General features: G+C 42.6%; 1 protein-coding gene across 8 annotated transcripts in view; it reads left to right on the plus strand.

Moving 5' to 3' along the window:
* Positions 1 to 16769, plus strand: part of ITPR2 (inositol 1,4,5-trisphosphate receptor type 2) — a 351496-nt gene that overhangs the window by 40445 nt on the left and 294282 nt on the right. For 6 of the 8 annotated variants that reach the window (XM_084811532.1, XM_084811531.1, XM_084811533.1 and 3 more), the window contains exons 2-3: positions 5439 to 5509; positions 16333 to 16448. In XM_084811532.1, coding sequence (XP_084667658.1) covers positions 5439 to 5509; positions 16333 to 16448 — 187 coding nt within the window. The remainder of the gene's footprint in view (positions 1 to 5438; positions 5510 to 16332; positions 16449 to 16769) is intronic. The other 2 variants (XM_084811536.1, XM_084811537.1) reach the window with 1 other exon arrangement.

Below are 16769 nucleotides of genomic sequence, written 5' to 3' on the forward strand. Positions count from 1 at the left end.
GCTCCTTGGGAGGAAAGCTATGGCAAACCTAGACAGCATAGTAAGAGGCAGAGACATCACCTTGCCGACAAAGGTTCGTATAATCAAAGCTATGGTTTTCCCAGTAGTAACGTATGGCTGTGAGAGCTGGACTGTAAGGAAGGCTGAGTGCCGAAGAATTGATGCTTTCAAACTGTGATGCTGGAGAAGACTCTTACGAGGCCCCTGGACTGCAAGGAGGTCAAATCAGGCAGTCCTAAAGGAAATCAACCCTGAGTGCTCATTGGAAGGACAGATACTGAAGCTGAAGCTCCAATATTTTGGCCACCTAATGCGAAGAGAAAACTCCCTGGAAAAGACCCTGATGCTGGGAAAGATTGAAGGCAAAAGGAGAAGGGGCGGCAGAGGATGAGATGGCTAGATAGCATTACTGATGCAATGAATATGAACTTGAGCACACTCTAGGAGAGTGCGGAGGACAGGAAGGCCTGGCGTGCTATGGTCCATGGGGTCACAAAGAGTCGGACACGACTTAATGACTGAACAACATATGTGAATTCAGCAGGCTGTTAATAATCATTGCAACATCTGGGTGCTTCCAGACTGAGGGCTCCTGTCACCAGCAGTCAAATGATATGATGTAGCGATTCTGTCGTTTCTTCCTTAATGGATTTCTCTGTGAAAAGATAAAAGACGGAAAAAAGCAGTGGGAAAACATGAGAAGTTTACGAGCTGAAGATGATTTTGTCATCTTCCCCCATAAAATTCCTCCCACCCCCATAAAATTCCATGAATGAGGCAGGGTGATGACACCATAAAAGCCTCATCTGGAAGAACCCCCAGTTTTGAAACCACAAACAAGGTGGAGGTATTGATTCTTGCTATCTGCTTCCATAACTCACCATCAGCTATGGGAGGAGGAGGAGGTATCTGCAGTTGATTGGTACCCACTTAAAAAGAGCTCCCAGAGTGTTTCCTGCACTAGAAACGCAGTATGGACTTGTACTTTGTTGTTGTTTTCTTAAAGGGAGAGGGGCTACCTTTTTAAGAAAGGAAAAAAGTGCCATGGGTGAGGAAGAGGGACTTGAGGTCAGAGCTGGGGAATTTGCAGCCTTCCTGGAGTTGTTGGACTACCATCACCCTTGTTGGCTGGAGCTGATGGGAATTGGAGTCTATCAACATCTGGAGGGCCACAGGTTCCCCACATCTGCAATAGGTACTTGTGATGATCTTGCAGCCACAATCTGAATGATATCCACAAACACAACTCAAGGGTGCTTTCTCAAGGGTGAAAACCACATTTTACCAACCATTCCATCTTGTAGTTTGAATTCTGGTAAAATGCTGTTTTCTTCACTGGATATGCTAGATCAGCCTTTCCCAGCCTTCCCAGTGTGGTTGGACTAGAACTCCCATCGTCCCTGAATACTTGGCCATGCTGGATGGGGCTCTTGGGAGTTGTAGGCCAAAACATCTGGTGGGACCCAGGTTGGGGAAGGATTCTGTAGTAACAACTGTAGAAATCTCCATGGGAAAAATGTTCTCTATTGGAAAAACCCTCAGAAAGGGTTTTCTGCACTGGCAGAGGGCCTCATGTAGTTCTGTAAGCTGTCAGTGACCTTGAGAAAGAAGGGGCGAGCAAGATGCTGCCATTTTCTAGTGAGCTCTTAAGTCACAAGTCAGTCCAGAACAAGTTACTGATGTGCAGGCTGTAGGTTAAAAATCATGGGTTTAATTTTCATTATGCACACGAGGAAGTAGGAAAGTTCTGTCAATTGTTCAGTGTTCTGGCTTGGGGAGAGCAGTTCCCTGATACTGAGTCAACCTTAATTATGCTTTGTCCAATGTGCTTATAAATGTCATAGATGAAAGGATTTCTGTAACTTCCTTTGGGAGAATGTTCCATAAACGAATAGATCTGACTGTGTGGATGTTTTCCTAGTGTTTACTAAACTTTCCATTTCTTAACATGCAAATAGCTTCTCATAACAATGACATCATTTTAACTATTTATTTAAGTTGTTAGTTCATCTTGAGAGAACTGCAGGCCGAGTGGGTTTTGTCATATTTGTATTCCTTGTTAAATAAAAGAATTGGTATCCATGTATTGCAGTGTTCATCCCAGAAAGAAAGGTTGGATTCATATGACCATATTATTCATGTGATGAGATAACATGTTGGTTGAGTCTACTGCGTTATGTAGCCAAAACAGAACCATCCACGCACAGAAAGAGGTAACAGCAGGTCCTTTTCTGGGAGCCCCTGCCAGTGAGGCAGGTGGCTACCAGGAAGAGGACCTTTTCTGCTGTGGGACCCCGGCTGTGGAATGAGCTCCTGAGAGAGGTTCCTCTGACACCTATGTTGTACTCTTTCAGCGCCAGGTGAAGACCTTTTTATTTTCCCAGCTTTTTAGCATTCTGGTCTTTTATCTCTGTTGTTTTAAATCTGTATTTTAAATCTCGGCATTGTTACTAGGTTTTATTCTGGTTGTACTTTTATATTGGAGTTTCGAGTTTTCATATATTATTGTTTTATGCTGTACCTTGTGTTTGAAATTTCTGTGAACCGCCTAGAGAGCTTTGGCTATTGGGCGGTATAGAAATGAAATGAAATAAATCAATAAATATATTGACAGAACCCCGAGGTTTGCAGAAGTACAAAAAACTTTAGAATAGAAATCCTAAGTTAGGAGGGGATCTCTAAAAGAGCAAAATGAGGACCACTCATGCTTATAGGGCATGAAATGCCGATGGTTTGGGGGAGGGGGAATGTAGTTTTGGAAGAGGGCAAGGCTGACTAGCTGGCTGAATCCCCAAGAGCATACCACACTGCAACATTTTCAAGAAATCAAATCCTTTCTCACCCAGAGAACAGTGAGACTTCTCACTGTATGTATTGTGTGTTCCTCTGAGGCTGAGGAACAAGATCCCACTCCCTTTCCCATCTCAGAATTGGGCAGTGCAGTCCCACAGATGTACTGGACCTCAGAGACAGCTCATGGCTACCAAGGCCTGCCAAATTTCGTGGGGCGCTGTTGCCTCTGTTTAACCTGCCAGGTAATAGCTCATCCACGCATTGCATTGGTGGGTAAATATTAAGAGTCATCTTGTGAACCCACGAATGTGTGTGTGTGTGTGTGTGTGTAATATGAAAGGTAGAAAGACTAACAGAGTATTAAAATATATTTTATTTTATATATTTTATATATTTTATTTATACTATTTATATATTTTGTTTTTATATATACTATGTTTTGGTCTCCATAAAAATAACCATGTCTATTTTAAATATAAAAAGTTGGAAATCAGATTAAAAAACTGGACAGAATATATTTAGCACAAATGTGGATACTTAAGTCACTGCATAAGGGCTCTTGGGACAGAAAGGGCTTTGGACTCCATGTGATCTCCCCTGCCCCCTGAAAATTTCCCTAGTTTATCGTGTGTTATCGCTGTGAACACATGGACAACCTTAAGTGTTCACAGGGATGGCAAAAGATAAACTAGGGATTGTTTTAAACAATATAAAACACAAACAAACGTAGACATGTAAAAAATGTTAACATGTAAAGTAAAAAATATCTGGGGTGTTGAACCTCTTTCAGCCTGAGGGCTGAATTCAGTTTGGGACAAGCTCTTGGCGTCTGCATTCCAGTGGTAAGTGGGGCTGAAGGCAAAAGGATTGTAGCCAAAATACCAGGATATGTGAGCTTTAGGGCTCAATCCTATGCATGTTTAGTCAGAAAAAAGTTCTATAACTCCCAGCATGCCCCAGCCTGGGAGTTGTAGGACATTTTTCTGTCTAAATATGCATAGGATTGCATCCTAAAGCTGTTACTGCCAGTTACTAAGCCTTAGGAGAGGCATTCCAACATTTTAGAATGGGAAAAACACTGCGCAAAAGTCTGGAAACCATTGAACAGTTGGTGGTCGGGGAAAAGGGGTGTGGCCATCTGGCATGGCTTTTAAGTCCAGCTCAGAGGTGAGCATGTTTAAGACATTTGAAATCAACTGGCTTAAGCACACTTGCAGTGCAGTCTGACACATGTCTGCTCAGGAGTAAGCCCCATTGAGTTCAATGAGATGTACTCTCAGGTGAATGCGTATAGGATTGCAGTCCAAGTTCCATGCTGGATTGTGGCCTGAACGTCTGAATGCTGGGGTGGACATCTTTTAATATATCAGTGTTCTTGTTTCAATTGTGTTTGATATTTTCTCCTGTGTTTTATATGTTGGTTTTATTTAAACGTCGCCTTGATAGGTAAGTCGGCTCTACATTGTCAAAATAACTAAATCATAATGTGTGGGATTACAATAATTTGAGACTACGTTGTTATCAGGGCAGGAAGGAGTGCACACAGATAATCCAGTTTGGATAATCAGGAATTTAAGATACCCAAGGGCCTTTTCAGGTGAGACATTGTGGGGAGAGCAGGAAGCACAATTGATTTACACTTTCTGTTTCCTGCACTTCTCCACAGTATAAGACAGAGCATCTTGATCTTAGATAATCAGTTTGCATGTAATGCTAAGCCAAGGTTTAGTGTAATGTGCATGAACTTCAGGAAACTTGAGCTGAGCATTGCTTTGTGCTCCCATCCTCCCCACCCCATGGAAGACTCTTGCTGAGTTTAGATTCACATTGTCCAATTCCTGGCTTATCTTTACATATGAACCAGGAATCATGGTTTAAAACAAACTCTAAACAAACCCCAAACAAACCCCAGATTGTTTTGCTGGCTTGTTAAACAAATAAGAGTTTGTTTTAAGTCATAATGTACATGATGACAACCCTGAAATCCAGGAAAATGAAATTGAACTCTGCAGGAGTCCTCTTGGCCATGTGGAAGGTGGAAAGGAGAGGAGGGAACACATGATGAACCCAAGGCTTCACTTAGGCTCTCAGAGGGTCATGCATGTAACACTAAATCCTGACTAAGCTTTACATGTGATCGCAGCCAATGTATTATTTCCGTACGTTGGTTTTCATACAGTGGCATTAAATTGGTTGAATTCCAACTGTTTCAGTTTAGTTGTTTGTGGACCGGGCTGTCTCTGTGGGCTCCCTAAGGAAACGGACATATACAAAACCACCGGTGTATAGAAAGCCTCTTTGTTTGGCAGGTAAAACAGGTAGCCGACGTGCAGAACCACAGCTTAAATCACTTTGTGCCTGGTGTGGGGTTTGTTGCACAATGTAGCATTGTGTCTTTGAAGTCCTGTGAAAGAATAAAGCTGTGAAAGGTTTCTAAGCTTGCCAAAATTTCTTCTGCAGTGAAGGGTGAAAATATTTGCCATGCGATTTCTAGACAGAACTGGAGAGAATAGTTCTTTGTAGTGTCAGATATATGTTTGTTTCATGATTTGAGAGACAATCCAATGGATATTTTGGCTTCATTCACTTATAGCAATGAATAGGAAAATAATCATGACAGCTTTACAGTGTGTTTTTTCTTCTAGGCTGGTGGATGACAGATGTGTGGTTCAACCAGAGGCAGGTGACCTTTGCAATCCTCCTAAGAAATTCAGAGGTAAAGAACTGAGAGTTAATTTTATATGAACAAATACAGACTCAACACTTTTTTGACCATGTTGATCCACATCTTATATATTTTGAAGCCTGATCCTGGGTTTTGTAGCTTTGTTACATGCTAACATCATATACTTACAAGCCACACAGAGGCTCTGTTCATGCATTACGAAAGCATTGTTTAAACATGTGAGGAGGAGTGTGCTAGCCTCATCCCCTCCATTATTGCTCTTGTGGCAGTCCGTTAATTCTTTTTTCATTTCTATACCACCCATAGCTGACGCTCTCTGGGCGGTTCACAAAAATTGTTTACACTTCATGTTCCCTGTTGTATAAGTTGCTTTTGGAAGCTGCCGTGAGTGCCATTTTTTGGTAGAAGGGCAGGATAGAAATCAAATAAATAAATAAATACATAAATAGCAGTCGTTCACTTTAGACTTTATTTCTTTATTTAATAGATTTATATACTGCTTAACATATTGAAAAATATCTCTGGGCAATCCTATGGCCCCTAGACAGCATCTGGGGGGGGGGGGGCGGAATAGGATTTTTCAGATTCCTGGATCCAAGGCCAGAGACAGTGCTCTGAGCACGGACCCAGGAGTCTGAGCAACCCCTGCCATCAAAGCTGGTGTAGAGAGAACCATGCTGGCGGCCTCTCCAAGGTTGCAAAGGTGACCTCAGAGGGAAGGGAAAGGGGGCATGCTGGTGAGCGTGGAGGGGAGAAGGCTGAACATCAGGAAAAACTTCCTGACTGTTAGAGCAATACGACAGTGGAACCAATTACCTAGGGAGGTGGTGGGCTCTCCACACTGGAGGCATTCAAGACGAGGCTGGTCAGCCATCTGTCAGGGATGCTCTGACTTGGATTCCTGCACTGAGCAGGGGGTTGGACTCGATGGCCTTGTAGGCCCCTTCCAACCCTACTATTCTATGATTCTAAGGCAGCTTACACCATATCCCCAGCCCTGGCCAGACTCCTTCCCTCCCCCTCCCTGACACCCGAGCTACACAGACGAAAACGCCCATCTAGCTAAATTGCTGAGCTGTTCTGCTTTGGATACTTGTAAGCTCCTGATTTTGGAGGCTGACGAGTATCAAGGGTGGATCCAACAGGATTGCATCCTAAGTAGTTTAGAAGGAGATTTAAAATACATTAAAATACATTGTGAGATACATTAAAATACATAGTAATTGCTAAAATATGTATATAAAACATTGATAAAAACATTAAAATCAATATTCACAACACCATAATCAAAACAAAACAGAGAGAAAACGTGTTTTTCTCATGTGTGTAAATGCCATAGGGAGCTGGGTGAATCAGGAGGTTGCACATGTGATCATTACCTACCCTGCTGCTGGTTTTTACTGTGGTTTTATTCTGGATTTTTTTTTTAACTTTTAAAGCTTTTCTATTATGTTTTATCTTGTATTTTAGGGTTTTAATGTTTGTGAACCACCTAGCGAACATTGGCTATTGGGCGGGATAGAAATTTAATAAAATAAATAAATACATGCCACTGAAACATATGCAGATACTGAAGAATAGCCTCTCCCAACCTGGTGCCCTCCAGATTGTTTCCATTAAACAAAGTTGAACTTGGCTCCTGCTTTGGGCTGTAAGCCATACATCCAGTGGTTTTCCAGCTTTCGTACTGGTTGTACACCATTCTGAAAGGTTGAAATGCCTCCCCTAAGGCTTAGCTACTGGCAGTAAGGGCTTTAAGCTAAAACATGCTAAGTTTTTTGGCCCCACCCCTTTTGCCTTTGGCTCCACCCACCACTGGAAATTGGCCCCCGAGAGTTTCTCTGAAACTGAATTCAACACTCAGGCTGGAAGAGGTTCCCCACCCCTGCTATAGCAGAACTTAATACATGCCAAATTCTGACTCGCCAGGCTGAAGTTAATGGTTTGACTTCAGCAGCAGAGTCAAACTGTTATGAGAAAGTTATGAGAAAGTCATGAGGGAACGCTTCCCTTTTGCCTTAATGTTTTCTTCCCCATATTCACTAGTCTCCTTGCCCTTTAGCCAAAGTTCTGTCTCAAAGTTCTCTTTGATGTTAAAAATCAAAACCCTGACTCTAGAGTTTAACATTAGGAATCGCTTCTGTGTGTAGGAAAGAGGGTGTGGCGTGCGCCTTGCTGGAGACATCTTGGGGAAAATGTCCTTGCTCTGCACACACACAAGGCTTGTATGCACAACTGTAGCTCCAAGTCTGGTTTACGATAAGGAATCTCAAATACTTATTTCCTTTGTTTTTCCCCTCTGTATTCCTGATGGTGTCTGTAAAAGCCCTCAGAGGAGGGCAGCAGATGGACACTGCTGAGTTCTGCTTTGAAACTGGGTTTCCTCTCTTGGTGATTTGGGACTTGTGTCAGAGGGAAGCAAAAGCAGAAGCAAGCATCACATATCTCCAGCCATCTGTAGCATTTGGTATCTTTTTGTTAAATAAATTTGCACTCCATTCACCCTGAGATAAATTTAGGGAGTGAATTCACAGTCTCTTGTTCACTTGAGCGTCTGTATTTTGAAATGTTTAAAAGAATGTCTAAAGTTGGCTACTTGTTTTATGCTGATATAAATCGTGTGTTTGCAGTTTTATCAGCCTTTTTAGTGAAGAGAATAAAGATGCATCTGTTGTCATGTTGTCTGCTTAGAATAGGGATGTACGAAAGTCACTTACCTTTCTGTGGATTATGTTGATGGTGAGGGGGGAGGCGTTCCGTCCCTCCCCCCGGAATCCTCAACGGGGGGGAGGCGATCCGTTCCTCCCCCCCGGAATCCTCCACGGCCGGCTGTGCTCCACGGCAGCTCCGCGGAGCAGCCGGCCAGGCCCAGGCCCAGGCCAGAGCCGTCCGCAGCCGGATTTCTGGCCGCGGAGGGCTCTGGGTAAGGAAAAAAACAAACAAACCGTGTACGCAAATGGCGGCGGCTACGGCCACCGCCATTTGCGTTCCTTATTTTTGGCCATCTTAATCTGCGTAAATATTTATGTAGACTATGACGGCGAAAATAAAGGGGAACACAAATAGCGTAGCGGGCGCTATTTGCGTCCCTTTTTGATTCACCGTTTTAGCCTACGTAAATATTTACGTAGACTAAGACAGCCAAAAATAAGGAACGCAAATGGCTGCGGCTGTAGCCGCCGCAATTTGCATACGCGGGTTTTTTGTTTTTTTTTACCCAGCCATGATAGGCTACGTAAATCTTTACGTAGCCTATCACATCTTGTAAAAAAAAAAAAAAAACGACACTGCAAATGGTGGCGGCAGCAGCCAGTCGGAAGACCAGCCGCCGCAGCCGCTGCAACCGCCGCCGGAGCTGCCGCCACCCGGAACATCCGCCCCAGGTAAGTCTCATCCTGGGGGGATCTGCAGGGTGGCGGGGGGTGGCAGGCCGTTCCACCATGGAGTTCGGGGGGCCAAATGCGCTGGCATTCGGCCTCACCGAGATCCGTGGCGGAATTCTAGCTTAGAAAGAGTTAATGCCAAGGGGCAGAACTATACAGGGGTGTTGAAGCTCAGACTCATGGGTCAAATCTGACCCATACGCGGTCCCAATCCAGCACTCTGGGGAGAGCTTAGCAAATTGTTGTTGTTGTTGTTCAGGTGTTAAGTCGTGTCCGACTCTTCGTGACCCCATGGACCATAGCATGTCAGGCCTTCCTGTCCTCCGCTCTCTTCCGGAGTGTGCTCAAATTCATATTCGTTGCATCGGTGATGCTATCTAGCCATCTCATCCTCTGCCGTCCCCTTCTCCTTTTGCCTTCAATCTTTCCCAGCATCAGGGTCTTTTCCAGGGAGTTTTCTTTTCACATTAGGTGGCCAAAATATTTGAGCTTCAGCTTCAGTCTCTGTCCTTCCAATGAGCACTCAGGGTTGATTTCCTTTAGGATTGACTGATTTGACCTCCTTGCAGTCCAGGGGACTTGTAAGAGTCTTCTCCAGCAAATACATATTCTCAAATCGATATTTTCTAAGGCCAAGTGAATGCAGTGGTGGGGACATCTTCATGGGAAAACCGGTGGGAGGCAGAGAGTGGTTAAGTTAACCTTCCCTAACCTGCTGCCCTCCAGATGTATTGGACTACAACTCCCATCATGGCTGGCTGGGGAGGCTGGGAGTTACAGTTCAACACATCTGAAGGGCACCAGTATGGGAAAGACTGGTTTAAGTGCTCCTGCACCCACCTATTCTCCCTTGCAAATGCTGCCTGAGGCTGTTTTTCTTCAGCCAGACTTAATTGCGGTTTCAGAGCCTTGCTGGAGACATGCATTCATTAAAAACAGTTGTGAGGATCTATAGGAGTAGGGGATAGGTTAAGCACTCTCTCCCACCCACTGATCCTTCCTTGCAAGAGATCCCCTACTATTATATTGGACCTTTTAGGAAAATTATAGGTAGAAACTACATGTTTCCTTGTTCTGCCCTGCTATAACGGGCATATTGATAGAGCGAATGTCTGTTGCACAAATAATGGTGACTATTATTTGGCCTTCTCACCTCCCCTCCCCTTCCCCAAGTCCTTCCCCCTGGCCTGGAGGCTGTAAAGTCTACAGACGTTCCCCTGCAGGTGGACATTGGAGGAAAGGATCAATAGGAGATGTGATGGGCAGTGGGGTCAGCCGGCACAGCTCTGCTCAATCTTTCCATGTGGGATTAATGTTCTGATAGAGCTGATGAATGACTTCACTTAGCAAATCGGTGGTGCCTCTGCTCCTCAGTGCTGTTTTGTGAATACATTTTATTCTTTATATTAATGTATTCCTTTATATTAGGAATATGTAGCCTTTATATTACAAAATAAAATGTAAAAATGATTCCTTGCCAAGCAAACAGAATTCGTGTTTTGTTGCTGTAGAATTTTCAAATTTAGTCACAGAATTCCAGACTCATTAATGTGCCATAAATCCTAGTGGGGCTAGGAGTGGAGGGCAGGGAGCAGAACAGTAATGTTGTAAGATCAGCTAAAATGGCTCCAGAATGGAAAGAACAGCAACTTCTTGTGCTATTCTCTGAAGCTCTAGACCACTGGTGGGGTTCCCAGAAACTCAGCTTTTATTATTGGCAAGTTTCTAGACCTCATGAATTCAGAGATAGATTAGGAAAAAAATGTGACAGCAATATGTTGGAAAGGCTTAATAACCAGAAAGGGCTTCCAGTCTCTGGGAGCCTTGGATTCAAAGTCTGTCCTGTCCTTGAGAAAACACTGGCTGTACCAGTGAACTGGACAGCATGAACTTGTAAATTCGATTAAATAGAAGCTCTAATATAAAACAACTTACTTTGTTCTGAAGGACCCAGGTGTTCACTTTTAGTGTAGCACAGCACATTTGCATTTTGTAACAGTTCTGCAAAGTGCTGCTTCCCTCCCCTCCCAGTTTATGTAAAGTCCTTTTTTTTTTCATTGTACACATTTCCATGTCATACAAAAAGGAAATACTGTTGCAAGGTAGCTGAGTTTTGATTTGCTAATGTTTGGTGACTTTCTTGTAAAGTACAGTTGCTCTGAACAGGAAATAGGTAGCAAAGCAAAGAGGAATTTGGATGAATGTCAACAGTGACCCCCAGTTAATTTTAACAGTCATCTTGTTTTCTTCTTTTTCTGGAGCACTTGAGTGTGGGAGAAGAATGGGGGCGGGGGGTGGAAAGGAAAGGAAGAATTAAAACCAAGTTAAATATCGAACTTAGATTAAAAATATTTGTAATTTACCCCTTTTATGCCTAAATCTATGGCATTTGATGCCTAATTTATAAAATGTATTATGTTGTGTCCAAAGCAGGGGTGTTAAACCTCAGGCCCATGGGCCAAATCCAGGCCTTCCTGGGGTCCCAATCTGGCTCTCTGGGGTTCTCCAGACGGTGCCCCCCAATTACCCTGGCCCCACTCATTACCCCCAACTGTTGATCGTTGGTGGTTTCCCAGCTTTTATGCACCCCCCCCCCAATAAAAGGTTGAAATGCCTCTCCTAAGGCTTAGTTTGAAGCTGAAATATTTTGGCCACCTAATGGGAAGAGAAAAGTCACTGGAAAAGATCCTGATGCTGGGAAAGACTGAAGGCAAAAGGAGAAGGGGACGGCAGAGGATAAGATGGCTAGATAGCATCACTGATGCAATGAATATGAACTTGAGCACACTCTGGGAGAGAGCGGAGGACAGGAAGGCCTGGCGTGCTATGGTCCATGAGGTCACGAAGAGTCGGACACGACTTAACGACTGAACAACAACAACAAGGCTTAGTTACTGCTAAATATCCTGGTATTTTTGCAGCACCTCTTTTCCAGTGGCCCCACCTGCTTTCCCCCCTCCCCCCACTCACACACTCTAGAATGCAGCTCCTGAGAGGTCCGAAATTGAATTCAGCCCTTAGGCTGAAAGGGGTTCAACATGCCTGGGTTAAAGCATATCGGGATGCTACAGTACGTGTGTTAATTGACTGCTGATGATATTCCACATGTGCTCCTGGGCGCTGTCTCTTCTCGCCAGTGTATAAATGTTGTTGCTGTTGCTGTTGCTATTTATTACATTTCTATATTGCCCCATAGCTGAAGCTCTCTTGGCAGTTTACAGAAGTTAAAGCATTAAATACAATATAAAAAGTTTAAAAGCCATTTACATAAAAGCACACAGACAGTATACACAAGCAACATATAACTAAAAACAACTTTGAACTGTCAGTCATAACTGAAGACACGTCCAGGACTGACTAAAACTCATCATAGGCTGCCAAATGCCTGGGAAAAGAGAGAAGTCTTAACTGGCACAGAAAAGATAATAATGTTGGCGCCAGGTGGACCTCATTGGGGAGTTCATTCCACAGATAGGGGCCACCCCCGAGAAGGCCCTCTCCCTCGTTGCTGCCTTCCGAGCTTCCCCTGGAAGAGGCACTTGGAGGAGGACCTTAAATGCTGAACATAGCCTATGGGTAGGTTCATTTCGGGAGAGGTGTGCCATCAGGTATTGTGGTCCCAAGCCATGCAGGGCTTTATAGGTTAAAACCAGCACCCTGAATTGAGCTTGGAAGCATATAGGCAGCCAGTGCAAGCGGGCCAGAGTCGGAATGAAACTACTGTTGGAAAACTGTTGTTCCAATTGTTGGGGGGGAAAATAGTTCCAGACGCTATCATATTTCAAAACATTTAGCTATGCCCAGGCTGTCACTAATCTGCTCTCCACCTTGCCAAGGGGTGAGTGCCCTCAGGACACCTGGCACCTCCCTGATCCCTGTCCTTGGAGGTCTCATCTCAGTTGCTGTTTACAAAAAAGGGGGCAACAGCAGGAGCCCCTTCTGAGCAGTGGGAGATGCTCTTGCTATTTCCTACCTTCTCCGTACCCTGCACGATTCTGAGACAATCTCCCAAGCCCTCTGTGCATGCCAGAGGATGCAGGGGAGGGGATTGATGGCAACCCCAATTAATGCCTGTCTAGTAAACCAAGCCAACTGTTGTGGGCCTTTGCATATTCCTGTAAAATAAAATGAGAAGGAAAGTATGACTTAGACCTATGTGCCTGGGGTTACTTGTCAGCATTTTTTTCTATTCTAGGCAAATGTAAAAATGTTACTCTCTCTTTCTCCCCCACCCCACCCCAATTGATCAGACTCATAACAATAGCATGTTAAATGATCCCAGAGTTGAACAGGGTAGAGTTGTCTTTGTTTCATATTTTAATCCTTTCCTTTTCTTTACTAGGGATGAGGGAGAAATTTGTTTGGTTCGCTGTTTAATATGAACCAACCGAATCTGTACTTTCTGATATTCGAACAGGAATGGGATTATCACCCACATTTTGCAATTCGCTTCTCCAGCCAAATAACGCATATGGAAATTGCATAGAAATATGTGTATGAATTGTAATGTGGATTATTATTTGCAGACTGATGTAGAAATGGAATGGAACAAACTTGTGCTTTAAATAATGCAAACATTGTAGAAAGCTAAACAGACAGATCCACCCATCCTTATTCTTTACTTGCCCTTTACGATGAAGTACAGGAGGTTTTTGATTATGTTGTCTACTAAGCTGCATCCCTCTAAAAGCATAAGCAGTGGGTTTCCCTCAAAATCATTTGCACGGTTCTGGTAGGCAACCCTGGCATTTTGGCACTTCAGGAATTTACCTGGTTTGCCTCCTTGATTATTCCCATCATGATTGTTCATGTGGACTTACTAATTTGACTAGAAAAGAACAACGTGAGAGATAGATTGTTGTTGTTTTTTAAAAAAATGTATCATTGGTTAAAATAATTGGTCTGTGGAAAACTTAGATTCAGGAAAACTAAGGTGGAGAGGGAGAAGCCAAAGGGCAAGAAGTGTTCAATTACTGTTAGTTATTTTGAACCTACAAGCCAGCTTGCAGTGTAAGTTCAAATACATACATTCTGTGCAGTGCAATCCTATGTATGTTTACTCAGAAGTAAGAGCTTTTCTACACAAGGCATTTATTGTGCGCTTGTTATTTTCTTCTCATGGTTGTTTACAGGTTCTTTAGACCATGAGATGACCCTCCAGTTTTGCTTCTGTTTTTAAACAGTATTTTCCACAAGTCTTTTTAAAGTAGGGAAAATGCGGTATTATTTGTGAAAGTGAAAGAAATTACTTTTTTCACTTATGTAATACCACTATTCTTCTATACCACGGTGTCACCTAGAGGTTATGTAGCTGAAAAGTAGGAAAGCAAACATTCTTCCTGTAATGCTCAGATCTCAATTCTGTGAAGAAACCGAAAGTTGAAAGGCTGATTCACAGCCTCGAGTAGAAAAGCTCGAAGTCAGTTGATATAGAAACTGTGCATACAATTGCGGTTTTAAAATTGTTTCCCAGTGTTTCTGCCATTTAAGAAAGACAGTAACAGTGCAACCTATACAAGTTTCCTCAGAAGTAAGTACAACTGAATTCAGTGGGGCTTACTCCCAGGTAAGTAGTATAGGACTACAGCCTAAGTAGGTGATGACTAACCTTGCTTTTATTTTATTTGGTTTAAAATGCTTTTTAAAAAACATTTAATTCTCATGCTACTTTTGAAAGCTCTTTTTAATAAGAGTAACCCATAAAGGAGAATAATATTACAGTATAAAAATGCAATGTATATAATAAGTGCAATACCTTCGGGTGTTAATTTGTAATGAACTGGTTTAAATAGCTACCATATTCATTATTGTATCATTTTATTATTATTTTCTTGAATTTATTGTATTTTATCATGTGTTTGCTCATGATGATATATTGTATATTGTGACTGCCCTGGGATCATTTTATGATGAAGGGAGGTTTATAAAAAACTTGATCAATCGATCCATCAAATAATAAAATAATAAATAAATATTTATAAATGGGGGGGCGGAGTTAGTTTGAAAAGGAATTTCTCTGCATCTCTTCCATAATGTCAGCTGGGCTATGTATTAATTGAAATTTCCAGCCTGCTCTATTCTAGGATCTAACTAAATAGATTCTGGAATGTCTTATGATTATGGTTGTTTGTTTTTGAGACTGTTGTTTGAAGTTGTTTTAGATATATGTTTCTTTTGTGTATATTGTATTTTCATGTGTTTTTTATGTAAATGGTTTTTAATCTCTGTATATTGTATGTTTTTAATCTTTGTAAACTGCCCAGAGAGCTCCGGCTATTGGCCGGTATAGAAATGTAACAAACAAACAAACAAACAAAGGCAAATATCAACACGAGCAAGTAAAATGTAGCTAAAAGCAAGCAAACAAATCTATAACTCCTGGAAACCTTATTCATCCACTCCTCTGGCTTGTGACATTTCATCAGACAATACCCACACACTTTTTAAATGAAAGCTGAGGTTCCCAGGAAGTTGAATTGTGTACTCAGTGCCACACGCTGGTGTTTTTTTTTGGAGGGGGGTTGCAATCTCATAATCATGGCATCCGTACTGCCCTGAATATAGTTTGAGACATTACAGTGCTACCTGATGTAATGCATTGTTCTGTGCCCTGATTTTCATCCACAAGTCTGAAACTTTCAGATGATGATATTGTGGAAACAGATGCTGGAGCAGGCAGTCATCTGGTTACTTTGATACTGGTTGTGTTACCTAAACTGACCTTTGTGGGGATAGGAAGTTTGGAAAACATTAGTGGATCGGAACATGGTGTTAACAGTTTGGAAAGGCTTGTAACTGAATGTCCTTTATGTTTTACTGTAGCAATGCAAATAGAACAGAAAGACAGAAAGTCAGTCACTTGTTTTGGAGGGTTTCAGTTTAAATCACATGGAAGTTGGGGTAAAACAAACATGCAGCATGGAACATTGCTACTTGAAGCCTGCCATAAAGCTGTAATTTTCAAACTGTGATGCTGGGGTTTCCCACAATCCTTTCAGGGGTTCCTAAAGCAGCAATGGTGGACAGGATTCCTAAAAGAAAGCTTGCCTAGAGCTGCTGATCTCCTCTAGGAATGTACACCATAGCCATAAGGGGGTGTTTTGTGTTTTCTGCAGTGCATTCTCAGTTCACAGCGGGACCTAGTTGGACTGAACAGCAGCCATGTGAATAGAGTGTGTATCCTAGAACATTCCCAGAATCCTTTGCCATACGCAGGCAGAAAATTTAATGCGGAAAGCTAAAAAAGCTAGAAAATGGTTGCTATATAGCTTGGAGGGGACCTAAGGCCTTACTGATGCAGGGAGGATAGAATGTGCAGCCCATTTGTGATTGTGATCCTGTCATTGAGCTTTTTTTGGTCTAATCAAATGCTTCTGCCAGATCTCATAGTGAGTCACCACACAAAAATAAAAACAGACGTGTCTTTTAGCAGAGGTTACTTTAATAGTGACTTTGTTTCCTTATCTTCAGATTGCCTTTTTAAAGTGTGTCCCATGAACCGATATTCTGCACAGAAACAATACTGGAAAGCTAAGCAAGCAAAACAAGGGAACCACACAGAAGCGGCACTACTGAAGAAGCTACAGGTAAGAGGTTCCCGTACGTAGCCTTTTCATGTAGCTGTTGGTTTGTGCACTGATGCACAGTGTTACAATGAGACCAAAATTACTTTTTCCCGGAGAGCACATCCATTGCTGAGGAACAGCACATTTGGGTGACTCTAACTGCAGTGTTTTGATTCTAGGAAGATGTTATCTCTTTCCCCTCTTCTCCCACTAGGATATGCTTTGGTCTTGCAGTTGAGTGTAGAATGCAGCTGGGTAAATATCATAAGCACCTATCGGCATCCCCATGACATCCCCATGACATCCTCAATAATAAATGACTCCTTTCTCCCCTTATACATT

The sequence above is a fragment of the Heloderma suspectum genome, chromosome 7 (assembly GCF_057233095.1).
Source record: "Heloderma suspectum isolate Gila_16-S chromosome 7, 16-S_ref, whole genome shotgun sequence".
In the NCBI taxonomy this organism is placed as follows: domain Eukaryota; kingdom Metazoa; phylum Chordata; class Lepidosauria; order Squamata; family Helodermatidae; genus Heloderma; species Heloderma suspectum.